Genomic DNA, 22,844 nt, shown 5'->3' with positions numbered 1-22,844 from the left:
AAAAACAAAACAAAAACTACAACGCCATACAGAACTATCAACACAATTTATAAGACGAACCATTTAAAAACAAAACAAAAACAAAACGATAAGCATAGACGATAGCCTTGAAAACATTATCACGTCAAATAAGAAAGTTTTCAGAGGAAACCGCTACATTTCCCTCATTAGCTGCAAGGAATGTTTATATGAACAGGACAGTATTTACTGTGGCTTTTGATATAGTAGTCGTAAGCACTGGTTGGGATGGGAATAAAGTCCACTATTGGATCACATCGAAAATGTTGACACACCTGCACCATCGCTAGAAAGCAGGGCCGTAGCTGGGGGGGGGGGGGGGCTTCAAGGAAAACATCGAAACTTAAAGAAAATTATCTTAACCGTTTAAGGAGTTTTAGACTATTAACTACTCAGTTGCTCCCCTCCCCCCCCCCCCCCCCCCCCCCCCGACAAAAAATCCTAGCTACGGCCCTAGAAAGTGTACACGCTGGACGGGACGACCCCTGTTGATGTAAGGTCACCTTCAGACATTCGGGGATCAGTAGCTCGCACGATCGCCATCTATGGAGTCGGGGTTTTTCCCGTTCCAACCAATGTCCCACGACTAGTTTGTCAATGGTCGTAGTATGTTCAGTTCTATCTGTGCACACGTGTATAAAAAAGAACCCTTGCTCCTTTAACGGTAAATGTGGCTAGGGTGTCCTCTAGCGGTGATCTAGACCAAATGTTGAAATGACCAAATATTAAATACCAAATAGCCGTAGTTTAAAAATGTGCTGAGATTCTTTTTCTTAGAAAATTGCGCACACGACATTCATTGCTTACCACCTCCATTCACATTAGTGTATCCGCCCGTTTTATGTTTCTAGTCAACTGCAGCCAACATAATGAATGTGGAAATAACAAATTTTATGTGTTTTTATAAAATAAATACGTTTGTTGTCTCCCAGTGAACAGTCTGCATGTTGGGTGTTAAAGAAACCAGAATGGACACGTATAATTTGCAGTGGCGTATTCTTGGAATGGTTATATTTCTGTGGACTGAAGGTTTGGCTTGTACCTATGTTTACATGCTGCACTAATATTAGTTAAGCTGTATCCTAACCGGACGCGTGCGATTATTTTAGAAATTATTGATTTCAATTGCCGTATCCTAATCGGACGCGTGCGATGTGACAAATATCTCGTTTAACGGATGTCTATCGCATCGCACGCGTCCGGTTAGGATACGGCAATTAAAATAATTTATAAAATAATCGCTTGCATCGCTCGTGTCGATCGCGTCCGGTTAGAATACAGCTTTACTGTCAGGGGCGTAGCGTGGGCTGGACCTGTGTGTGTGTGTGTGTGTGTGTGTGTGTGTGTGTGTGTTCGAATATGAACCAAGTGGACCTTTTCTATTTTGTTTTTGCACCACCAGAAACTCCATATGTATAAACCTGTATGTTTTAGTTCTGAAAGCGGAACATTTGCTTCAGCGGGGTGGGGGTGGGGGGTGGCGATTGTGTTCGTCCGAAGCCCCCAGCCTACGCCCCTGACTGTATGCCGATTATTGATATACTAATACAAACACATGAACACATGCGCACCTACATGTATGCACGAACCTAAGCGCGCAAGCACGTCCCTTAAAGCTGTATCCTAACCGGACGCGAGCGATTATTTTAGAAATAATTGATTTCAGTTGCCGCATCTTACTGCACGCGTGCGATGCGACCGGTTTATCTGTCGAGCTGTACGCGTGCGGTTAGGATACGGCAGTTGAAATAAATGATTTCTAAAATAATCGCTCGCGTCCGGTTAAGCTGTATCCTAACCGGATGAAAGCGATTATTTCAGAAATCATTGACTTCAATCGCTTACAGCGGGACAGATAATCAATGATTCCTAAAATAATCGCTCGCATCCCTCGCGTTGCTTGGGTCTGGTTAGGTAAAAAAAGTAAAGTTTGTTTTATTTAACGACGCCACTAGAGCACATTGATTTTTTTTTATCTTATCATCGGCTATTGGACGTCAAACATATGGTCATTCTGACACTGTTTTTTAGAAGAAACTCGCTGTCGCCACATAGTTTTACGACAGGCAGCAAGGGATCTTTTATTTGCGCTTCCCACAGGCAGGATAGCACAAACCATGGCCTTTGTTGAACCAGTTATGGATCACTGGTCGGTGCAAGTGGTTTACACTTACCCACTGAGCCTTGCGGAGCACTCACTCAGGGTTTGGAGTCGGTATCTGTATTTAAAATCCCATGCCTCGACTGGGATCCGAACGCGTCTGGTTAGGATACAGCTTATCTCTTCTGAACAGTCATGAGGTGCTCAGCCTTCATATTTAGACATCGACAATTTCGATCATGCTGCAGAGTAATATCAATTGCATTTCAATTTATTTTCGTACTTAAATTCAATTAAGGTGCAAGCATGCTATCCTGGTCACATACCTCAGCAAACTATAGGAACTTTAGTTATTAATCGTTGTAGTGACCTCTCTCCATTTAACACATTAAAACCGACTCTCGGTGGAAGACGGTACAGGGGTACGAACCCAGTACCTAACAGCCTTCACGGTACTTCGCCAACAAAAAGCATGTATCTCTCCTCACCACCCCGGAGAAAATGAACGATAAATTATTTACTCGCCAAAACTATACTTTTCTTCAAATTAAGTGAAGGACCATTTCTTAAAATGGGTACAATGTTTTTTGTTTTAAATTGCCAAAAATAGGGGAACCAATTCTTGATTTACAGTCACTTTAACCTTGCCTTCAGTTAAAAAGTTTGTTCAACGACATCACTAGAGCACATTGATTTATTAATCATCGGCTATTGGATGTCACACATTTGGTAATTTTGACAGTTTCATACCCGCTACATTGTTTCATTAGTAGGAAGGGATCTTTTATATTCACCATCTTACAGACATGATAGCACATACCACGGCCTTTGATATACCAGTCGTGGTGCACTGGTTGGAACGAAATATAGTCCAATGAGCCAATCGAGGGGGATCGACCATAGACCGACAGCGCACCAGGCGAGCGCTTTACCACTGGGCTACATACCGCGGCCCTTGCCTACAGATGCACAGTAAATACTAATTCAGTAATTCTGTTTGCACGAGATTTAGAAGTACCACAATAAATGCAAGTGTATTTATTATTATTATTAAATGTGAGTATTTTTTACTGGACATACAGCAAGGCGAGAACTTGCTGGAGAATCATCACGAGATGCACGTGCACGATTCAACTTGAAGCTATGGGTGGTGCCCATCAACACACGTTTTGTAGGCAGCAGCACTAGTCAAATACTGCACTAGTTCACCAAGGTAAACATCTACGGTCCGTTTTTTAACATTTTGACATTTATTGGACCCGATGTTTACAACTTGAACAGCAAAAACAAGCGTGCAGTTTCCGCTCAGATTTCAGGCGGAATCGATACAACCATGGAATTAATTATTTCGTGGCGAAATATGAGATGTACCAATAAATATAAACACTTACTGTATAAAGAAAACTGCCCGAGTCACGTTTTACGCATAAATAGACAGTTTGTCCAAACAGTAATCCTGCATTAATCCAATTTTCAGTTACGAACAAAATCTCGAATATTCCCGCCGGCCATTGTGAGCATATTTAAAATGTGATTGAAAACTGTTGGCGGAATCGGATTATTTTTATTATTATTCGTATCGGGTTCACGAGTTTATTCCACGATATTTAATGGAATATCACGTTTAATAATAATACATAAATAAACTTAATTAATGAATAATATTTTTTTTAAATCAATTAATTGATAATAAATTAATAATAACAATTAAATAATATAATACAAAATTAATTAATTAATACTTAATAAATAATAATATAATAATAAATTACTGAATAATGTTAGTAATAATAATAAATAAATAACATAATAAATAAATTATTGATTGAATAATAATGATAATAAATAAATAAATTAATTAATTTTATTATTAACTAAATAAAATGTTTTTTTTTTCATTTATAAATGTTTCCGTTACACACACACACACACACACACACACACTTATATACACACAAAACAGAAGGGGGTGGGGGAGACAGACATAGAGGGATGAAACGGGGTGGCAAGATATCACGCATTTGTTTGTTAGAACATGTTTAGTAATTAATGCATAACTGTGACTTGATGACAACTGCTGCTTGTGGTGACTGCCTTGTACCTGTCTGCACATTGGCTAAACCGATGTGTACTCTGATTTCTACTTAACCGTTTGAACATTAAATGTGCCTTGCAACCATATGAATATGTTTAGTAATTAATGACAACTGCTGCTTGTAATGACTGCCTTGTACCTGTCTGCACACTGGTGTGCACTTGACAATAACATGCAAGTAGTGGGATGGATGTGTATCATTCCTGTTCTTTTGTTGGTACCAGGATTACTTCAGGTAAGTTTACTGTTAACATGTTCATGCATTTATGTTAATTTCTAAATGTTATGGTTAACATTTGAGACTTAATGCTTGATAATTATGTAGTTGAACATACTTTTTCAGTACTTTATTTAAGTACATTGCTGTGGAGATTTGTAATGTAACTACATACAACTTATAGTACAAGTTTTGAAAGTAGTTACATGAATATGTTTCAAGGAATAAATTACATGGAGCTGACAATCATTATAACATGTTAGATTTACATGTATAATTGTTTTCAACTGCCAGTTTAACTTTCAAATTGTCTGTTTCCCCATTCTTTGTGTGTCTAGATTTATATATATATATATATATATATATATATATATATATATATATATATATATATATATATATATATAAATATATATAATTTTTTTGTTTGTTGTTTTTTTAACTGAATAAAACCCCTAAAATAACTAATGACCAGTAATTATAGCTAAAAAAAAGAAATGAAATTAAAACCAAAAAGAAGAGAAAAAAAAGGAGAAAAACCTTTGAAACACATGTAAGCAATGGCCTGTAATAATAATATTTAAAAACAATTACTAAAGGAAATAATAATTTTGGAAAAAGTAAATAAATGAAGGCCTTAAAATAAGTAATGACCTGTACTAACAATCATTATTTTTTTAATAATAATAAAAAAGAATAATACACCCCAAAACTTTAATGTGATAATATTATTAACAATGCATATAATGCAACCCACACAAAGCACATATGTAGAAACAAAAATAACAAAATAAATAAATTTAATAATCAATTCCATTCAGTTCCGCAATATTTCTTTTTACTGGGTGTACGTAAAATGCTTGATACGAATAATTCTCGTTCCGCAAAATTTTCATTCCGCATTTTCGATGTGCCAGGATAAAAATAGCTTTCAAATGTTTAAATGTGTCATCTTCAAACATCTAATCCTGGAAAGGTTACCAAAGGTATTGTACTTAATATTTTTGTCTAAAATTTATTAAAATATGTTGTTGTACGTGTTGAGGCTCTTAAATAAAGCACATATGCCTGATTTTATTAAATCGTGATTGCAAATGGAAAATTCGATCCAATGGATAAACGTTACGGCACAGCAATAAACATCACAATAATAAATATCGTGCCGGAGACGTTTATCTTGATGAACTAATACTGCACCACCCCAACATGTAGGACATCACTTAAAACGACGTCGTTTGATCGAATCACAATTGCTTAGTATGCATTTAAAAAAGTGGTCCTCAACTTTTGTGAAGGATGTACAGTATATAAAATTCAAAACTGTTCGAAAGAAGCTGAAACATCATGACGATTAAAGGGACAGACCCTAGTTTTTAAACACTACAACGTATTTTTCACTGTTGGAGCCGTTTTTAATAATTAAGTTAGAAATACTTATATTTTATTATTTAAAATATTAATTTCCGTACACCAGAAGTAGTTCTGGTCATCCAGATTTTTATAATGCCAGAAAATGCATTTTCCATAAATTTAAAATCGCACGTTCGTCTGAGAAGAAATGGTTATCGAAACAAGCTTTAGTTATTTTTAGATGGTATTTTCCCCATGTAAACATCAGACCAGCTTCTCCCTGTTATAGTCTTCAGGGCCGTACCCTGATAAAAATCCGGGGGGGGGGGAGGGGACTACTATTTATAAACAAATGAAACACTATAAAAATTAAACCCCGAGATGTGTATGCTATTTTCTGGAGTAAATAAAAAGTGAGACCCCCCCCCCCCCTTGAGGGTACGGCCCTGGTCTTATCTATATGTGTCACGGGTTTGTAGATTACCACGGGCTCAAACTAGGTTCTGCGCCTTTAAACATTACGTATCTGCCGGTATCTTGATAACAATGTACTTTATAGTTCCAACTAAACTCTGTAGGACTCCAAACCCTGAGTGAGTGCTCCGCAAGGCTCAGTGGGTAGGTGTAAACCACTTGCACCGACCAGTGATCCACAACTGGTTCAACAAAGGCCATGGTTTGTGCTATCCTGCCAGTGGGAAGCGCAAATAAAAGATCCCTTGCTGCCTGTCGTAAAAGAGTAGCCTATTTGGCGACAGCGGCTTTCCTCTAAAAAAAAAAACAGTGTCAGAACGACCATGTTTGACGCCCAATAGCCGATGATAAGATACAAAAATCAATGTGATCTAGTGGCATCGTTAAATAAAACAAATTTTACTCTATCTTTTTTTTTTTTTTGTCTGTAGGAGGACTGATATTTCATAGTGGACGTAAGTACAGGCGCCAAAACATTTCTAGTTTCCGTTTAACAAACTGACATCTGAAGACGCACACCGACACGGATGTGAATACAATGTTATTTGATTTGAAAACAATGCCTTAAATTATTTTGAGGTCGAAGCACAGTGTATATATTTCTTTCAAAGACAAATGAGCACATGCTGAATTATGATTTCACACACACTTTCATAGAATTTACACACACACACTCACACACACACTTTCATAGAATTTACACACACACACACACACACACACTTTCATAGAATTTACACACACACAGCGAGAATTTATTCTAACTATTCTATTGTAGTCCGTCCCATTCTCGTACAAAAATGTTTTTGTAAATAATTTGGTTTGACGTAAGAAGAATAGTAAAAAAAAAAATGTTTTGGATATAACACAAAACCAGTGACTATTTTTGTGTAAATTTTAGAAATAACTTGTAGTAAATTCCATAGTATGAAAAAAAGCGTTCCCCGTGGGAAACACTATCGGTCTTCATCATTCTTACAGCGTCTGTAGGCAGACTGCCAGTCAGCTACGTCGCGACAGCATTAGTGTTATTTTGTTTTCGTTAGCGGCAGTCTTCTCAGAGACAAAACACCTAAAAGTGATTTATGCACGAGCTCCGTCATAACTGCCTCCACCTGGTTTTATTGTGCCTCGGTACATTTTATTACCAATAGAAGTAAAGTTTGTTTTGTTTAACGACACCATTAGAGCATATTGATTAATTAAATTCTGGACTGATTACAGTAATCAATATGCCAGAGTGGTATCGTTGGACAAAACAATCTTGACTTTTGTACAGGTTGAAATTGATCAAGTCGGTGGTAGAATGGCAGAGTCGGTGGTAGAATGGCAGTCCTCCTAGATACAGTAGACCGTTAAAAGTATTTTGTTTGACAACACTAGAGAACAATGATTTATTGACCATGCTAATGCCAAACATTTGCTCATTGTGACACTTTTCCCCACATGCAGGACAGCACATATCACGACCTTTGATATGTACTAAGCGTGGGACAATGGTTGGGGCTAGACGGACTAGACAGACACTTGGACAGGTATCAACGCTCTGTCCATATGTCCGCCAAACTCTCTTGCCGTCAGAGTACTCGCGCTAGTCCTCGTCTCGGTGACTTCTTTTCTTTCCGGGTGCCCAGCCATGTTGGCATCAGGGCTAATGAAAAGGCAGATTTTGCTGCCAAGTCTGCTTTGGATTTGCCTCATGCCAGGGTTGGGTACCGTATACTGATTTTAAACTTAATATTAACCAATTTATCTTTTTGACTTGGCAACGTGATTGGGACGGTGAGGTTGCGAACAAGCGTCATGCTGTCAAGCCAGTCCTATAGACAGTGCAGGAAGGATGAAAGTCTTGTGTCGTGCCCGCATCAGTCATACTTACTTGACCCATTCATTTATCTTAAAGAAAGATCCTCCACCTCAGTGTGAGCTCTGACTGTGCGACACATTTTGGTGGAGTGTAAGCAGTTGTCAGCAACTCGAAAAGATTTATTTGGACAAAGAAATGTGATGGAATCATTTCGATTCCATCCAGAACTTTTATTGCAGTTTTTACGCGATGCTGAATTTTATTCTAAATTTTATTCTAAATTTTAAATATTATCTATCTGTGATATTTGTATTTTTACACAGTCCTTTACACACTGTGTTTTTATTTAACTGTTGAATTTTTATATTGATGTTGATCATCACATAGTGTTTACATTTACCATAGTTAGACACCCAGTAGCCGATGTATTTTTCGTGCTGGGGTGTCGTTAAACATTCATTCATTCTTTTCTTTCCGGAGGCGGGACGTAAGTCAGTGGTACAGCGCTCAGCTGATGCGATCCCCGTCGGTGGGCCCATTAGTCTATTTCTTGTTCCAGCCAGTGCTCCACAACTGGTGTAACAAAGGCCGTGGTATGTACTATCATGTCTGTGGGATGGTGCATATAAAAAAAACAAAAAACCTTGCTGCTAATAGGAAAGAGTAGCCCATGAAGTGGCGACAGCGGGTTTCCTCTCAATATCTGTGTGGCCCGTAACCATATGTCCGACGCCATCCCCTGCGCGTGCTGTATAACCTCACCGTGGTGCAGGGGTGTAACATTCTCTTGGAGAATGGCCAATACAGCACAACTCCCCTTTTGGGGTACCTTGTTGGCCGTGAGGTGCATCTCGTAATGCTGGATGATGGGATCCTGGTGGTTGAGTTGGGGACATATCTGCGGGTATGTTTTCTGGCAACACACCACTTTGGCCTGGAATTCAGCCAGACGGGTGGTCAGGGAGGCCCGACCTGATTAATCGGCTGGTCACGCCATGCTCAACATCAAACAAATTTTTTGTGTTATACTTGCCAAGAACACCCATTCCTTGAATGATCATGTGTATATGTTGCTCTTGGGGCGGTGGCTAGGGTCAATCAGGTGAGTTCATGTGTTTTTTTATTGCCTGAGTATATCAACCATGTATCCCTGGCATGATTGTCTGGCGGTTATCCGCAGCTTCATGTCCCCTTGTTGGACTCTGTGATGGGTGGGGGCATGGTTGATGAATTTATGACTCTATAATATGGGTAAAAACAACTCTCAAACTTCAGATGGGACCCTGAAAAGGGTCCACACCGAGGTTGCGGATTCCTCATCATCTGATGAGGAGTCCAGGACTAGTTCGAACTTGAAAAAGTCAAAAGTTATTACTTCTGAATCCTGGCCGAGGTTCCTGGTCATCAGTTCGACTGTTGATGGGGCCTTGAGCAAATTATCTCCATTTGCTATTCAGAAGGGGCTTAGGGGCTTAGCTGGCGAGCCAAAGTCTGTGAAAAAACTGAAAAGTAGTTCACTACTGGTAGAATGTATGACTGAGAGGCATTCATCATGTCTTCTGAAGTCTACTTCATTGTGTAATGTGCCAGTAAAGGTATCGCCTCACGCCTCCCTCAATTCATCGAAGGGGGTAATCCGGTCACGAGATATGGAAGGAGTCACTGAAGAAGAAATAACAGAAAATTTATCATCGCAGGGTGTGATATCAGTGAAAAGGATTAAGATTCGTCGGAACAACGAGTTTGTTCCAACGAATACTTTGATCTTAACCTTTAATACGCCAGTTCTTCCTCAATCAGTTAAAGGCGGATATCTCAGTATATCTGTTGTGCCTTTATACCGAATCCCTTACGCTGTTTTAAATGTCAGAAGTTTGGCCATGGTCAAACTGCGTGTAGAAACAAGCTGACATGTGCTCGTTGTGGTCAGTTTGACCATGACACCAAAACATGTACTAATGACATTATTTGTATAAACTGTAAGGGAAACCATTTTGCATATTCTCGAGAATGTGCACGATGGAAATTCGAGAAAAGGGTACAACAGATAAAAGTTGACAAAAACTTGCCATTTCCTGAGGCTAGGAAACTTGTGGAAACAGAAACACCTATCATAGCAGGTAAATCATATGCTATGGCAGTCAAGGTTTCCACAAGAAGTATTTCAGCTAATACTGACATCACTTGGCGATATGATGAGGCGAAATATCGAAAGCTTTCTGATATAGAAAAAGCTGCTAAACAGGCTGATAAAGCAGCAGGAAGCTTTACAGACACCAAAAACGTCTACGCAAATGACACAAGTATCTCTGGATTCACAGAATCCATCAGGTAGGTCGACTGCTATGGTGCCAGGCCCTAGTGGTCCTCCTCTCTCAGGGAAAAAATCCAGTAAGGAGTGCTCTTCGGGACGTCTCAACAAAATTGAGATGCGTTCTGTCCCGATAAGTAATTCGTTTGATCCTTTGGCTATGGATGTGGGTGATGGGATGTGGGTAATGAGATGGCTGATATGCCTCAAATTCACTCACGGTCTAAGTCAAAGGAAAAAACAAAGATTAATCCCATACGTCCCCCTGATGACTAATTCAATCATTCAGTGGAACTGCCGTGGGCTTAGGCCCAATTTTGATGAATTGAGTCTTTTAATTCAAAAACATAATCCTCTTGTAGTGTGTCTTCAAGAAACTTTCTTGAAGGACACTGATCATATTACCATGAGAGGATTTAACCTCTATCATAAGTTTCAAGAAACTGAAAATAGAGCATCTGGGGGTGTTTCCATTCTTGTTAATAAAAACATTCCTCGGAGTATAGTAACATTAAATACAAATTTACAAGCTGTGGCTGTAAAGGTCACGGGTCATACAACTGTTACCCTATGTTCAGTTTACTTGCCACCTCGTAATCATTTTAATTTTAATCCTAGGGATCCTCAAAATCTTATTGATCAGCTCCCTACTCCCTTTATTATTATGGGAGATTTTAATGGTCACCACACTTTGTGGGGATGCGAGGATATCAATATTAGAGGTAAACAATTGGAAGACTTAATTCTCAAAAACGACTTACTTTTATTTAATGATAAAAGTCGTACATATTTTCATTCTGCAAGTGGATCTTTCACTTCCATAGATTTAACTCTTTGTAGTCCATCACTTTTTGTTGATTTTGGATGCATTGTGTATGGGTCGGCACGCAAGTCTTACTTGCAGATGCTAGATCCTATACACAATCAGGGACTTAGGCTTTGTCTTGGTGCGTTTAGAACATCACCTGTAGAGAGCTTGTACGTTGATGCACATGAACCTTGTTTGGGTGCTAGACGTGCAAAGCTTTCTCTGCAGTATGCTGCCAAGATTAAATCTTTACCAACACATCCAGCTCATGATGCTGTGTTTGACAACAAATATATGAAGTTGTTTGATGCAAGGCTAAATGCTATTCGTACATTTGGTCTTCGCATTAAGCGTTTTTTGTCGCTTTCCAACATTGATTTAACTGACACTTTGGAAACTCCTTCATATTTTGTTTTACCACCATGGTGTATTACACCACCTAAAATTGTGTTTCATCTGGCGCATCTGAAGAAAGATCGTACAGATGCTGTAGTTTATAAACAATTGTTCATGGAAATTCAGGACAAGTACCGTGATTACATTCCTGTGTATACAGATGGATCACGGGATGGGAATTCTGTGGCTTGTGCTACAGTTTTTCCATCAGACACAATACTTTCCATGCGACTACCTGACTCAGCATCGATCTTTAGTGCTGAAGTTTGGGCAGTCATTAAAGCCTTAGAAGAAATAAAGGATTCTAGTGCATCCAAATTTATTATTTTTACTGACTCACTTTCTTGTCTCCAAGCTTTACGTAATATGAAGCTGGACCATCCCTTAATTGGGATGGTGATACGAAAGTGTGTCTTTTTATCTATTGGTAATAAAGACATTGTATTTTGTTGGGTACCCAGCCATGTTGGCATCAGGGGTAATGAAAAGGCAGATTTAGCTGCCAAGTCTGCTTTGGATTTGCCTCATGCCAGGGTTGGTGTACCGTATACTGATTTTAAATATGGTATTAACAAATTTATCTTTTCGATTTGGCAACGTGATTGGGACGGTGAGGTTGCGAACAAGCTTCATGCTATCAAGCCAGTCTTGGGAGAGTGGCAGTCCTCCTATAGACGGTGCAGGAAGGATGAAATAGTCTTGTGTCGTGCCCGCATCGGTCACACTTATTTAACCCATTCATTTATCTTGAAGAAAGATCCTCCACCTCAGTGTGAGCATTGCCAGTGTCTTCTGACTGTGCGACACATTTTGGTGGAGTGTAAGCAGTTGTCAGAAACTCGAAAAGATATATTTGGACAAAGAAATGTGATGGAATCATTTCGATTCCATCCAGAACTTTTATTGCAGTTTTTACGAGATACTGAATTTTATTCTAAATTTTAATTATATCTATCTGTGATATTTGTACTTTTACACAGTCCTTTACACTGTGTTTTTATTTAATTGTTGAATTTTTATATTGATGATGATCATCACACTTTTCTTGCATTTTACCATAGTTTGACACCCAATAGCCGATGTATTTTTCGTGCTGGGGTGTCGTTAAACATTCATTCATTCATTCATTCATTAATTTTTTGTTGATTTCTCCTGGAAAGTTGGTTCAGACCTTTGTGGTAGTGACCACTTTCTCATTATTTTGGAGAATGATGGACCACCATTACTTGAAAGGGTTCAAAGGTGGAAGTTGGCGAAGGCAAATTGGGGTCAGTTTCAGCATCTGTGCAGCACTCGTCTCCAAGTTGAATTCACAAACATCAGTAAAATCTGTCTGGAATAGGATCCGTAAAATCAAAGGTAAAGAATCCAGTAATACAGTTCATCATTTGTCTGTCAATGACACGGATGTCACGTCTCTTCGTGACATTGCGAATGCATTGGCAGACAATGCATTGGCAGACAACTTTTCTCATAACTCATAACTCATATTCTGCTTTCAGTACAGATGCTTTTACATCTGTTAGAACTAAAGCTGAAAAGCAGTCCATTAATTTGTCATCTGAAAATGCTGAAGTGTACAATAGGCGTTTCTCTATGGAGGAATTGCAGGATGCTCTTCGTAGAACCCATGATACTTCAGTAGGACCGGATGAAATTCATTATCAGTTATTGAAACATTTACCTGAATCATCTTTGATGGTTCTGTTGAATAATTTTAATAACATCTGGATTTCTGGAGACTTTCCTTCTGATTGGAGGAAAGCTATTATCATTCCTATTCCCAAGCCTGGTAAGGATCCAACCAATCCAACTAGCTATCGCCCTATCGCTTTGACAAGTTGCATTTGTAAAACCATGGAACGAATGATCAATCGTAGACTTGTCTGGTATCTTGAATCCCACAAATTGCTCACTAACGTGCAATGTGGGTTCAGATCTAGACGTAGCACGGTTGATCATCTTGTTAGATTTGAAACGTTTTGCAGGGAAGCTTTCATCCATAATCAGCACTTGGTTTCAGTGTTTTTTTTATTTGGAGAAAGCTTACGATACCACGTGGAAGTATGGGATTTTAAACGACCTCCATGGCATGGGCCTTAGAGGTCGACTTCCTATTTTTATATCTTTTAAAGTCCGGGTGGGGTCGACTTTGTCTGATTTTCACCCACAAGAGATGGGTGTGCCTCAAGGTAGCATCCTGTCTGTAACTTTATTTTCTGTGAAAATTAACAGCATCTCCCAGTGTTTAACACCTGGTGTGGATTGCTCGTTATATGTCGATGATTTTCAGATTTGCTATAGATAGTCCAATATGAGTATCATTGAACGCAAGTTGCAGCTTTGTTTGAATAAACTTCATCAATGGGCAACTGACAATGGTTTTCGATTCTCAAAGGCAAAAACGGTTTGTATGCATATCTGCCAGAAAAGAGGTCTCCACTTAGATCCTCAGTTGTTTTTGGACAAAAATCCAATTCCAGTTGTGGAGGAGACTAAATTTCTGGGGGTTATATTTGACAGGAAGCTATCTTTTGTGCCCCATCTGAAATATGTTAAAAAGAAGGGCTTGAAAGCTCTCAATATTTTAAAAGTTATTGGTAATACAGAATGGGGAGCAGACCGAAAGGTTATGCTCCGTCTGTATAGATCTCTTGTGAGGTCTAAACTAGATTATGGATGCATTGTATATGGGTCGGCACGCAAGTCTTACTTGCAGATGCTAGATTGCAGATGCTAGATCCTATACACAATCAGGGAATTAGGCTTTGTCTTGGTGCATTTAGAACATCTCCTGTAGAGAGCCTGTACGTTGATGCACACGAACCTTGTTTGGGTGCTAGACGTGCCAAGATTAAGTCTTTACCAACACATGATGCGGTGTTTGATAACAAATATATGAAGTTGTTTGATGCAAGGCTGAATGCTATTCGTACATTTGGTCTTCGCATTAAGCGTTTTTTGTCGCTTTCCAACATTGATTTAACTGACACTTTGGAAACTCCTTCATATTTTGTTTTACCACCTTGGTGTATTACACCACCTAAAATTGTGTTTGATCTTTCGCATCTAAAGAAAGATCGTACAGATGCTGTTGTGTACAAACAGTTTTTCATAGAAATTCAGGACAAGTACCGTGATTACATTCCTGTGTATACAGATGGATCACGGGATGGGAATATTGTGGCTTGTGCTACAGTTTTTCCATCAGACACAATACTTTCCATGCGACTGCCTGACTCAGCATTGATCTTTAGTGCTGAAGTTTGGGCAGTCATTAAAGCCTTAGAAGAAATAAAGGATTCTAGTGCATCCAAATTTATTATTTTTACTGACTCACTTTCGTGTCTCCAAGCTTTATGTAATATGAAGCTGGACCATCCCTTAATTAGGATGGTGATACGAAAGTGTGTCTTTTTATCTATTGCCAATAAAGACATTGTATTTTGTTGGATACCCAGCCATGTTGGCATCAGGGGTGCTGCCAAGTCTGCTTTGGATTTGCCTCATTCCAGGGTTGGTGTACCGTATACTGATTTTAAATATGGTATTAACAAATTTATCTTTTCGATTTGGCAACGTGATTGGGACGGTGAGGTTGCGAACAAGCTTCATGCTATCAAGCCAGTCTTGGGAGAGTGGTAGTCCTACTATAGACAGTGCAGGAAGGATGAAATAGTCTTGGTCATACCTATTTGACCCATTCATTTATCTTAAAGAAAGATCCTCCACCTCAGTGGTGGAGTGTACCCATCTGAAAGCAATTCGAAAAGATATATTTGGACTACGAACTGTGATGGAATCCTTTCGATTCCATCCAGAACATATTTTACAATTTTTACGTGATACTGAATGTTATTCAAAATTTTAATTATATATATATATATCTGTGATATTTGCATTTTTACACAGACTTTACACTGTTTTTATTTCACTGTTGAATTTTTATGTTGATGATGATCATCACACTGTTGTTTCATTTTACCATAGTTTGACACCCAATAGCCGATGTATTTTTTGTGCTGGGGTGTCGTTAAACATTCATTCATTCAGTCCGACGCCATATAACCGTACCGGCGTCGTGGTAGGCCATCGGTCTACAGGCCGGTAGGTACTGGGTTCGGATCTCAGTCGAGGCATGGGATTTTTAACCCAGATACCGACTCCAAACCCTGAGTGAGTGCTCCGCAAGGCTCAATGGGTAGGTGTAAACCACTTGCACCGACCAGTGATCCATAACTGGTTCAACAAAGGCCATGGTTTATGCTATTCTGCCTGTGGGAAGTGCAAATAAAGATCCCTTGCTGCTAATCGGAAGAGTAGCCCATGTAGTGGCGACAGCGGGTTTCCTCTCAAAATCTGTGTGGTCCTTAACCATATGTCTGACGCCATATAACCGTAAATAAAATGAGTTGAGTGCGTCGTTAAATAAAACATTTCTTTCTTTCCATATAACCGTAAAATAAATGTGGTAAAACATTTCCTTCCTTCTTTTCTTTTGTTAAAGCGCGGACTGTTGTTTTGGGGTTTTTTTAACTGTTTAGTGAGTGCAAGTCATCACTGCTACCAATATACATGTGAAATGATTAATAAATCAGTGTGCATTAGTGTTATTGTTAAACAAAACAAACTACTTTTTTTCTTTCTTTTTTTTTAAAGCAAATGCCCAGTGCATGACTTTGCTGGCACACAGTCAGTCAGTTGGAGGCAGACGAATGCCCGGTATAGACAGTCTGGTGGATTGCGCAGAGCACTGCCTCTCAGACTTGCTGTGCCACAGCGTGGATTTCAACAAACAGGACAGCAGCTGCTGGATTCACGACAGATGGCGCCCAGTGAGACGAGCAAACTGCCCGTGTCACCACTTGGAAAAAGTCTTACAGTGTAAACAAGCAGGTATTTGGAAACAATCCTACAGTGTAAACAAGCAGGTATTTGGAAACAATCCTACAGTGTAAACAAGCAGGTATTTGGAAACAATCCTACAGTGTAAACAAGCAGGTATTTGGAAAAAGTCCTACAGTGTAAACAAGCAGGTATTTGGAAAAAGTCCTACAGTGTAAACAAGCAGGTATTTGGAAAAAGTCCTACAGTGTAAACAAGCAGGTATTTGGAAACAATCCTACAGTGTAAACAAGCAGGTATTTGGAAAAAGTCCTACAGTGTAAACAAGCAGGTATTTGGAAAAAGTCCTACAGTGTAAACAAGCAGGTATTTGGAAAAAGTCCTACAGTGTAAACAAGCAGGTATTTGGAAAAAGTCTTACAGTGTAAACAAGCAGGTATTTGGAAACTTAAAACAAAAAGTCTTAAGGTCAGTTTATATTTTGATTGCCGACTTTATTACTAAACTGATTTTTTTTTTTTATTACCGTATATAAAACAAACAAAAAAACGTTGACCGAACGCGCACCAAAATTCAATATGAACTGTGTTAAAACCACATCGACTTTATTGAAAAATGAAGATTAGGTTTGAACAGAAGTAGGACTGGGCGAGTCAACTACTCGCCAAGAACAATCGGTGATAAACGATAAAGTATAATTCTACCTTTACAGTGTAAACAAGTAGGCATCTGGAACGTCGATCAAAGTTTGCCATAGTCTGTTCCAATATTGTTCGCAAATCATCTGTTTACTGACACCTTTCCTTTAATTTGAAGAGTAAACAGCACCTTGTACATCAATGAGAGCCCAGACAAGTAAATGCTAAATTAGGTAAAGTAACATTTAATAGATATTTACTTGTCAGTTTAACATGAAAAAAATAATCGACAAAAATCGTTTTTATTCTATTTCCGACACTACAAGTTTAAACTGACGCACGTTCAAGCAATTGTACCAACTCATTTTAGCCCCGGTGCGCCACATTTTGGTGGAGTGTAAGCATCTGAAAGAAACTAGAAAAGATGGCCTCAGACCACAATTAATTTCGCTATATGTTTCTATATAGCCTTAGTGGCTATAACATTTTTATTAATATCATCAGGCCCGTGAAGTTTTGTATGTACCTTTGCCTGCATGGGGGACACATACCCTGAAAAGGACAACCCCTGTTGTCCAGCTCTTTCTCCCAGCATATTGGTTTAAACAGACACACCCTCTAAACCAGGCCGGAGTACACCCATTTTACACAAAAAGCACTACTTTTGCATGGGCCAGAATTACCACAAACAAATCTTCAATGTCAGCAAGTTACACATGTTTACAAACTACATGCTATCCCCTGTCACTTCAGTCAAACAGTTGCCACTTCATAGCTGTCTGCCATGAAATAATCACAGCCAAACAGCAGACTACTTGCGCGGTGAAACTTCCGGACAACCAAATGGGAAGATAACTGTAATCTGAGGCCAGATATTTTTGGTCAGAAAAATGTGATGGAATCATTTCCAGAACTTATATTAGTTTCTACGTGATACTGACTTTTATTGTAAATTTTAATTTTATTTATCTGTGATATTTGTATTTTGCATAGTTCTTTACACTGTTTTTTTTATTTATTTAACTATTGAATTTTTATATTGATGTTGGATCATCACTTCATGTTTTGCCTTCACCATAGTTTGACACTCAATAGCCGATATATTTTTCGTGCTGGGTGTCGTTGAACATTCCTTCCTTCCTTTTAGCCCCTGAATGCTACAGCATTGTCAACAAGAAGACTATATACTATGGTACAAAACGGACAACAGCCTCGGGGATTTCGTGTCAGAGGTGGGACAAGCAGACTCCTCACAAGCACAGCAAAAACAACGCTACCGACTTCCCAGATGCCTCGTTGGCTGCAGTAGAGAACTTCTGCCGCGACCCTGACGGTGAAGGTTACCCGTGGTGCTACACTGAAGATCCGCGAATTAGATGGAGTAGTTGCGGCGTTCCGTCCTGTACAGGTTTATAGATTTCATTTTTAAAACAAAACGATTTTTTTTTTTTTATCAGGTAATGTTTAAACATGCTCACATACTACTAAGGCTTCGAGCATGTCTGTCCCGGGGCCGGTCTCTTTTGGTAGTATTTTTCAATGTTAGAATCGACCATACTGTATAAAACTTAAAATACACATGAATTTGCAACGTGCTGGGATGTCGTTAAACATCTATTCTATTCTATTCATTTGCAACGATAAATACGTCTTACTATTCTATTCTATTCATTTGCAACGATAAATACGTCTTACCTATTGCAAAAGGTACATTACATTTAACGGAGTATTGGGACATGGGTATTTATATTGAAATGGATGTGTTCATCACTTAATTTTTGCATTTACCACAGTTTGATGATGATCATAGAGACATTTCCTTTCGGTTTCCACGCTAATGCTTATGCATAGCTTCTGTCTCCTAGGAGAGTTTCCTTACTAGGATTCTGAGCCTCTCCAGCGCGGTTTTGATTTTGGAGTTTGCTTCTCCTAGACAATTGTCTTTCTTGACTCACGTCCTCTGTCTGTCCGGTCCATATTGGTCTAGTATTTACCCCTTGACCAGTCCAGCTTGGGTGACCCTACCAGGAGCTGATGATCCAGCTGGCATAGCTCTTCGAGTCATTGAGACACGCAATCTACCTCACCACGTGATAGCCCAGTTTAACACCCAATAGCCGATGTCTTGTTAAACATTCATTCATTCATTTTATCCCCTGCGCGTGCTGTAACCTCACCGTGGTGCAGGGGTGTAACATTCTCTTTGAGAATGGCCAATACAGCACAAATTGAAGTTTAGAGTAAAATTCGGTGTCCGTAAAATTCTGTGATATTTGTATTTGTATTTTTGGCACAGTTCTTTACACTGTTTTTGTTTAAACCTTGAATTTTTATATTGATGTTGATCATCACTTTATTTATTTGCATTACCATAGTTTGACACCCAATAGCCGATGTATTTTTCGTGCTGGGGTGTCGTTAAACATTCATTCATTCATTCATTCATTCATTTTATCGAAATGAGGGTATTCAAACGGTGATCTTAAACTTTTACCCAGGCAAAACTTCAATGGAATTCGTCTTATAGCTGTAGAAAGAGTTTTAGTTGCATTTTCATTGAATGTTGTATGCAGTCCTGGCAGGAAAAGTGCATATTAACTAGGCCCTACTTACTGCTGATTACTGACATTTTAGGGGAAATGTGTGACAATGCTTAGTAAATATGTTGATGTCTTAAACATTTGTTTTGTCAAAAACAGGACCATTTAGAATGAAACTGGTAACTGACGCTATTGGCCAGACGACAACCGTGCAGCATGTATCCACTCCGTCGACTTCACCCGCCACAATTCAGACTAAACATGAGATGAACTTTGATGACGGAGAAAAGGTAGTTATATTAAAGCCGCACACCCTAGTTCCATCCAGCGAAAATAAATTATAATTTGGTTAATCTACAAACCTGTAACACACTTAGATCACGTTTTTATCAAATGGAGTGAAAAAGCAGGTTTTATATCGATAAATACCATGGGAATCCCTATGTCCCAATTGCTTGAAATAATTTTGAAAGTTAGTATTTTGATGTCACCGGTAGATTTTGATGTCACCGGTAGATGTCGCTCGAAGCACAACAATGCCTACGTCAAGACAAATTTCACAGACTTGGGGTGCGTTCGTTTCACCTCTCCTGGACATGTTCCAACTGTTCTGTCCTGGTTGTATCCCCTCTCCAGATATTGTAAGACTTAGCAAAATTATTGGTGGGTTTGTAACGTTTTGTATTGAGACACTTACTTGTCTGAACTTTATTGTTACTGAAAATGTTCACGAACTGTGAAGAAAAATCTCACAAATGAACAACAACAAATCGGATGTTGATTGCGCGAACCGTGCACGAGAAAACAAACCGAACCAAAATGATAACGGTCACGTGATATACCAACGTCTGTGACATTAAAAATAGATTCGACCTCGCTTGCTTAACGGTTTTTTCTCGACAGAACGTCTTGTGAAAAAATGCAAAAATGCATTTCGTGGTTTTACAAACATCGGGATTACCAAAAAGCACTTCAGGTGAATGGAAATGTGTATTCTAAATAATAAAATGTAAGTAAAGTGCAAGTTTATTTGTGAAAAATGGGGTTTAATAGCGAAAAACAACGCCGTAATGGTTAACAAATAGCCGTAACTAGGGTGTGTCCCTTTAAAAAAACAACAACAAAAAAAACACCCCAAAAACACCCCACCTCATATTAACTTAGGTAAACTATTCAGGAACAATTTGTTAACTATACCATGATCAGGAAGAAAGATCTCTATAGAAAATAGAATAAATTTATTCTTATTCTAAATTAAACTGATATTTAAATCTTAAAGATGACATATATTACATCCCCCACCCCAACCCTCACCCATGAACCAGCTCAGAACGTTTTTTTCCTTCTTTTTGCCTAGGTACATGCGTCCTGCAACAATTCACGTGCTTTTCCTGGTAAGTGTAATATTGATTGATTGAAACCATATTTTATTGAGCGGGGGGTGGGGTGCAAGCACATTTTGTTTATTCATGTAAATGTATGTTAGCACAAAAACGTTCCTGTGCACCAAATAAAATAGTCTCAGACCATTTGCAAAATTTGTAAATACATGTAGTTAAAATTTAACACATTGTAATCACGGGCGTTCTGGTTGGAGTTTACGAGTGTTTAGTTAGTACCACTCGATGGAACGAGTGATGCGCGAACCTTGTTTTACGCGCGTTCCATCGAGTGGTACTATCAAAACCCCTATAAACTCCAACCAGAACCCGAACGAACGCCAGTGACCGTAACTGTGCAACTCGTCGGGTTTGTTTTATTCGGCGTAATTAACTTGTTGTACTGCACGTGCAAATAGACACAAGAAGTGATCGACATGTGCACAAAAATTAAGAAAAATATAACAAAATAAAAATCGCATGAAAAATGTGCTGCCAAACCTTTATTACTTTTATTTTGACACGTGCAAAACGTGCTGCCAAACCTTTATTACTTTTATATTGGCACGTGCATAGTTAAACCGATTGTGAGTAACAGTGTGTAACATTCTTTAATTTGATTTAACATTTCGTTTTCAGAGACGGGCACTGTGGTGATCGGCTGTATTGCATCTGTAGCTTTTGTTATTTCCGCCACTTTACTCATCATGCGGTTTCGTTCTTGCAAAAACTGCGAAGAATATTTGCCTCACTTGAAAAGACGTTCTAAAGACAATTCGGAAAATGTTAACATGTCATGTTATTCTGTTTTTAAATAATCCACTCTCCTATGCTATATATTTTAATAAAATATAACATTTCGTTGCTTTAATGTAAATAATATTTTTCATGTATACATATTTACCTTTGTTAGACACCCAGTAGCAGGCCCATAGGAACCGGGGGAGGAGACACGCCCCTCCCTAAGCGAGAAAGAAAATGTAAAAAATCCTACTCTTCTATAAATAAAGATACAAATATGAATTACGCTCCCATTAGAGATTGCCCCCCCCCCCCCCCCCCCCCGATGTTGTTCATACGGGCTTGTGGGCTGAGTAGCCGATGCACGTTTGTACTAGGGTGTCGATAAAAATTCATTAATTCGAGTATGAATATTGAGTGACATGCCCGAGTCATCACCAATCAGGTTCGCTCCCCCCCCCCCCCCCCCCCAACATGCTGATAATAATCTGGTACTGAAGTGTCTTCCAGGAAAATCAAAAGTAAATGAAATACAGTTGTTTTCATTCATTCCACTAAACCTCTTCATGAGAACTAACAAATAAAAGGGATTTGATATTTTGTTAAAATTGAAACCCAACTTTCACAATAAAATAAAAAATACAACTTCTTCCACCAAAAGTTTTCATAAAATTGAAAAACCAGTAGACTAGATTTATTAATTGTTTTTGCAGCAATAGTATAAATCAACAATACAAATAATAACAATAACAATAACCATTTTTTATGGGTATTAATTTTTCTTCAATTAAACTTGCATGAAAACAACAAAGGTTTTTCTAAAGTAGATTTCTCCCCTCCCCCTCCCCCCTTTGTTACAAGTTTTCACACGCTGATGCTAATCTTTAGCATACAAGGATATCCATTATTTTTCTTAATGGGTTTTAATTTTCTTCCAATAAACATTCACTTGAAAGCTGGTGTGGCAAATGTATATATATATATATATATATATATATATATATATATATATATATATATATATATATATACTACTCAAAAGAATTTAAGGGTCAGACGATATTTTCGACATTATTTTCTGAAAATCAATTATATTAGCTAGACCATAATGTCACGCATGGTAT

At 38.5% G+C, this 22,844-nt stretch overlaps 1 protein-coding gene across 1 annotated transcript; it reads left to right on the top strand.

The window, feature by feature from the left end:
- The first annotated feature begins 908 nt into the window (after positions 1-908).
- LOC121367709 (plasminogen-like) lies at positions 909-22,038 on the top strand. The gene is made up of 6 exons (XM_041492037.1): positions 909-1,047; positions 16,237-16,473; positions 18,208-18,468; positions 19,760-19,890; positions 20,958-20,994; positions 21,619-22,038. The coding sequence occupies exons 1-6, from the start codon at positions 963-965 to the stop codon at positions 21,795-21,797; spliced, it is 930 nt and encodes a 309-aa protein (XP_041347971.1). The 5' UTR covers positions 909-962; the 3' UTR covers positions 21,798-22,038.
- Positions 22,039-22,844: the final 806 nt, after the last annotated feature.

The sequence above is a fragment of the Gigantopelta aegis genome, chromosome 3 (genome assembly GCF_016097555.1).
Source record: "Gigantopelta aegis isolate Gae_Host chromosome 3, Gae_host_genome, whole genome shotgun sequence".
Lineage (NCBI taxonomy): Eukaryota > Metazoa > Mollusca > Gastropoda > Neomphalida > Peltospiridae > Gigantopelta > Gigantopelta aegis.
The sequence above is the reverse complement of the archived record's forward strand: the minus strand, read 5'-3'. Positions and strand labels throughout refer to the sequence as shown.

Coding starts and splice junctions, on each gene's coding strand:
- LOC121367709 (XM_041492037.1), top strand. CDS start 963: ATGTTGGGTGTTAAAGAAACCAGAATGGACACGTATAATTTGCAGTGG. Junction 1,048..16,236: donor TATATTTCTGTGGACTGAAG/GTTTGGCTTGTA, acceptor TTTTTTTTAAAG/CAAATGCCCAGTGCATGACT. Junction 19,891..20,957: donor ACTTTGATGACGGAGAAAAG/GTAGTTATATTA, acceptor CTTTTTGCCTAG/GTACATGCGTCCTGCAACAA.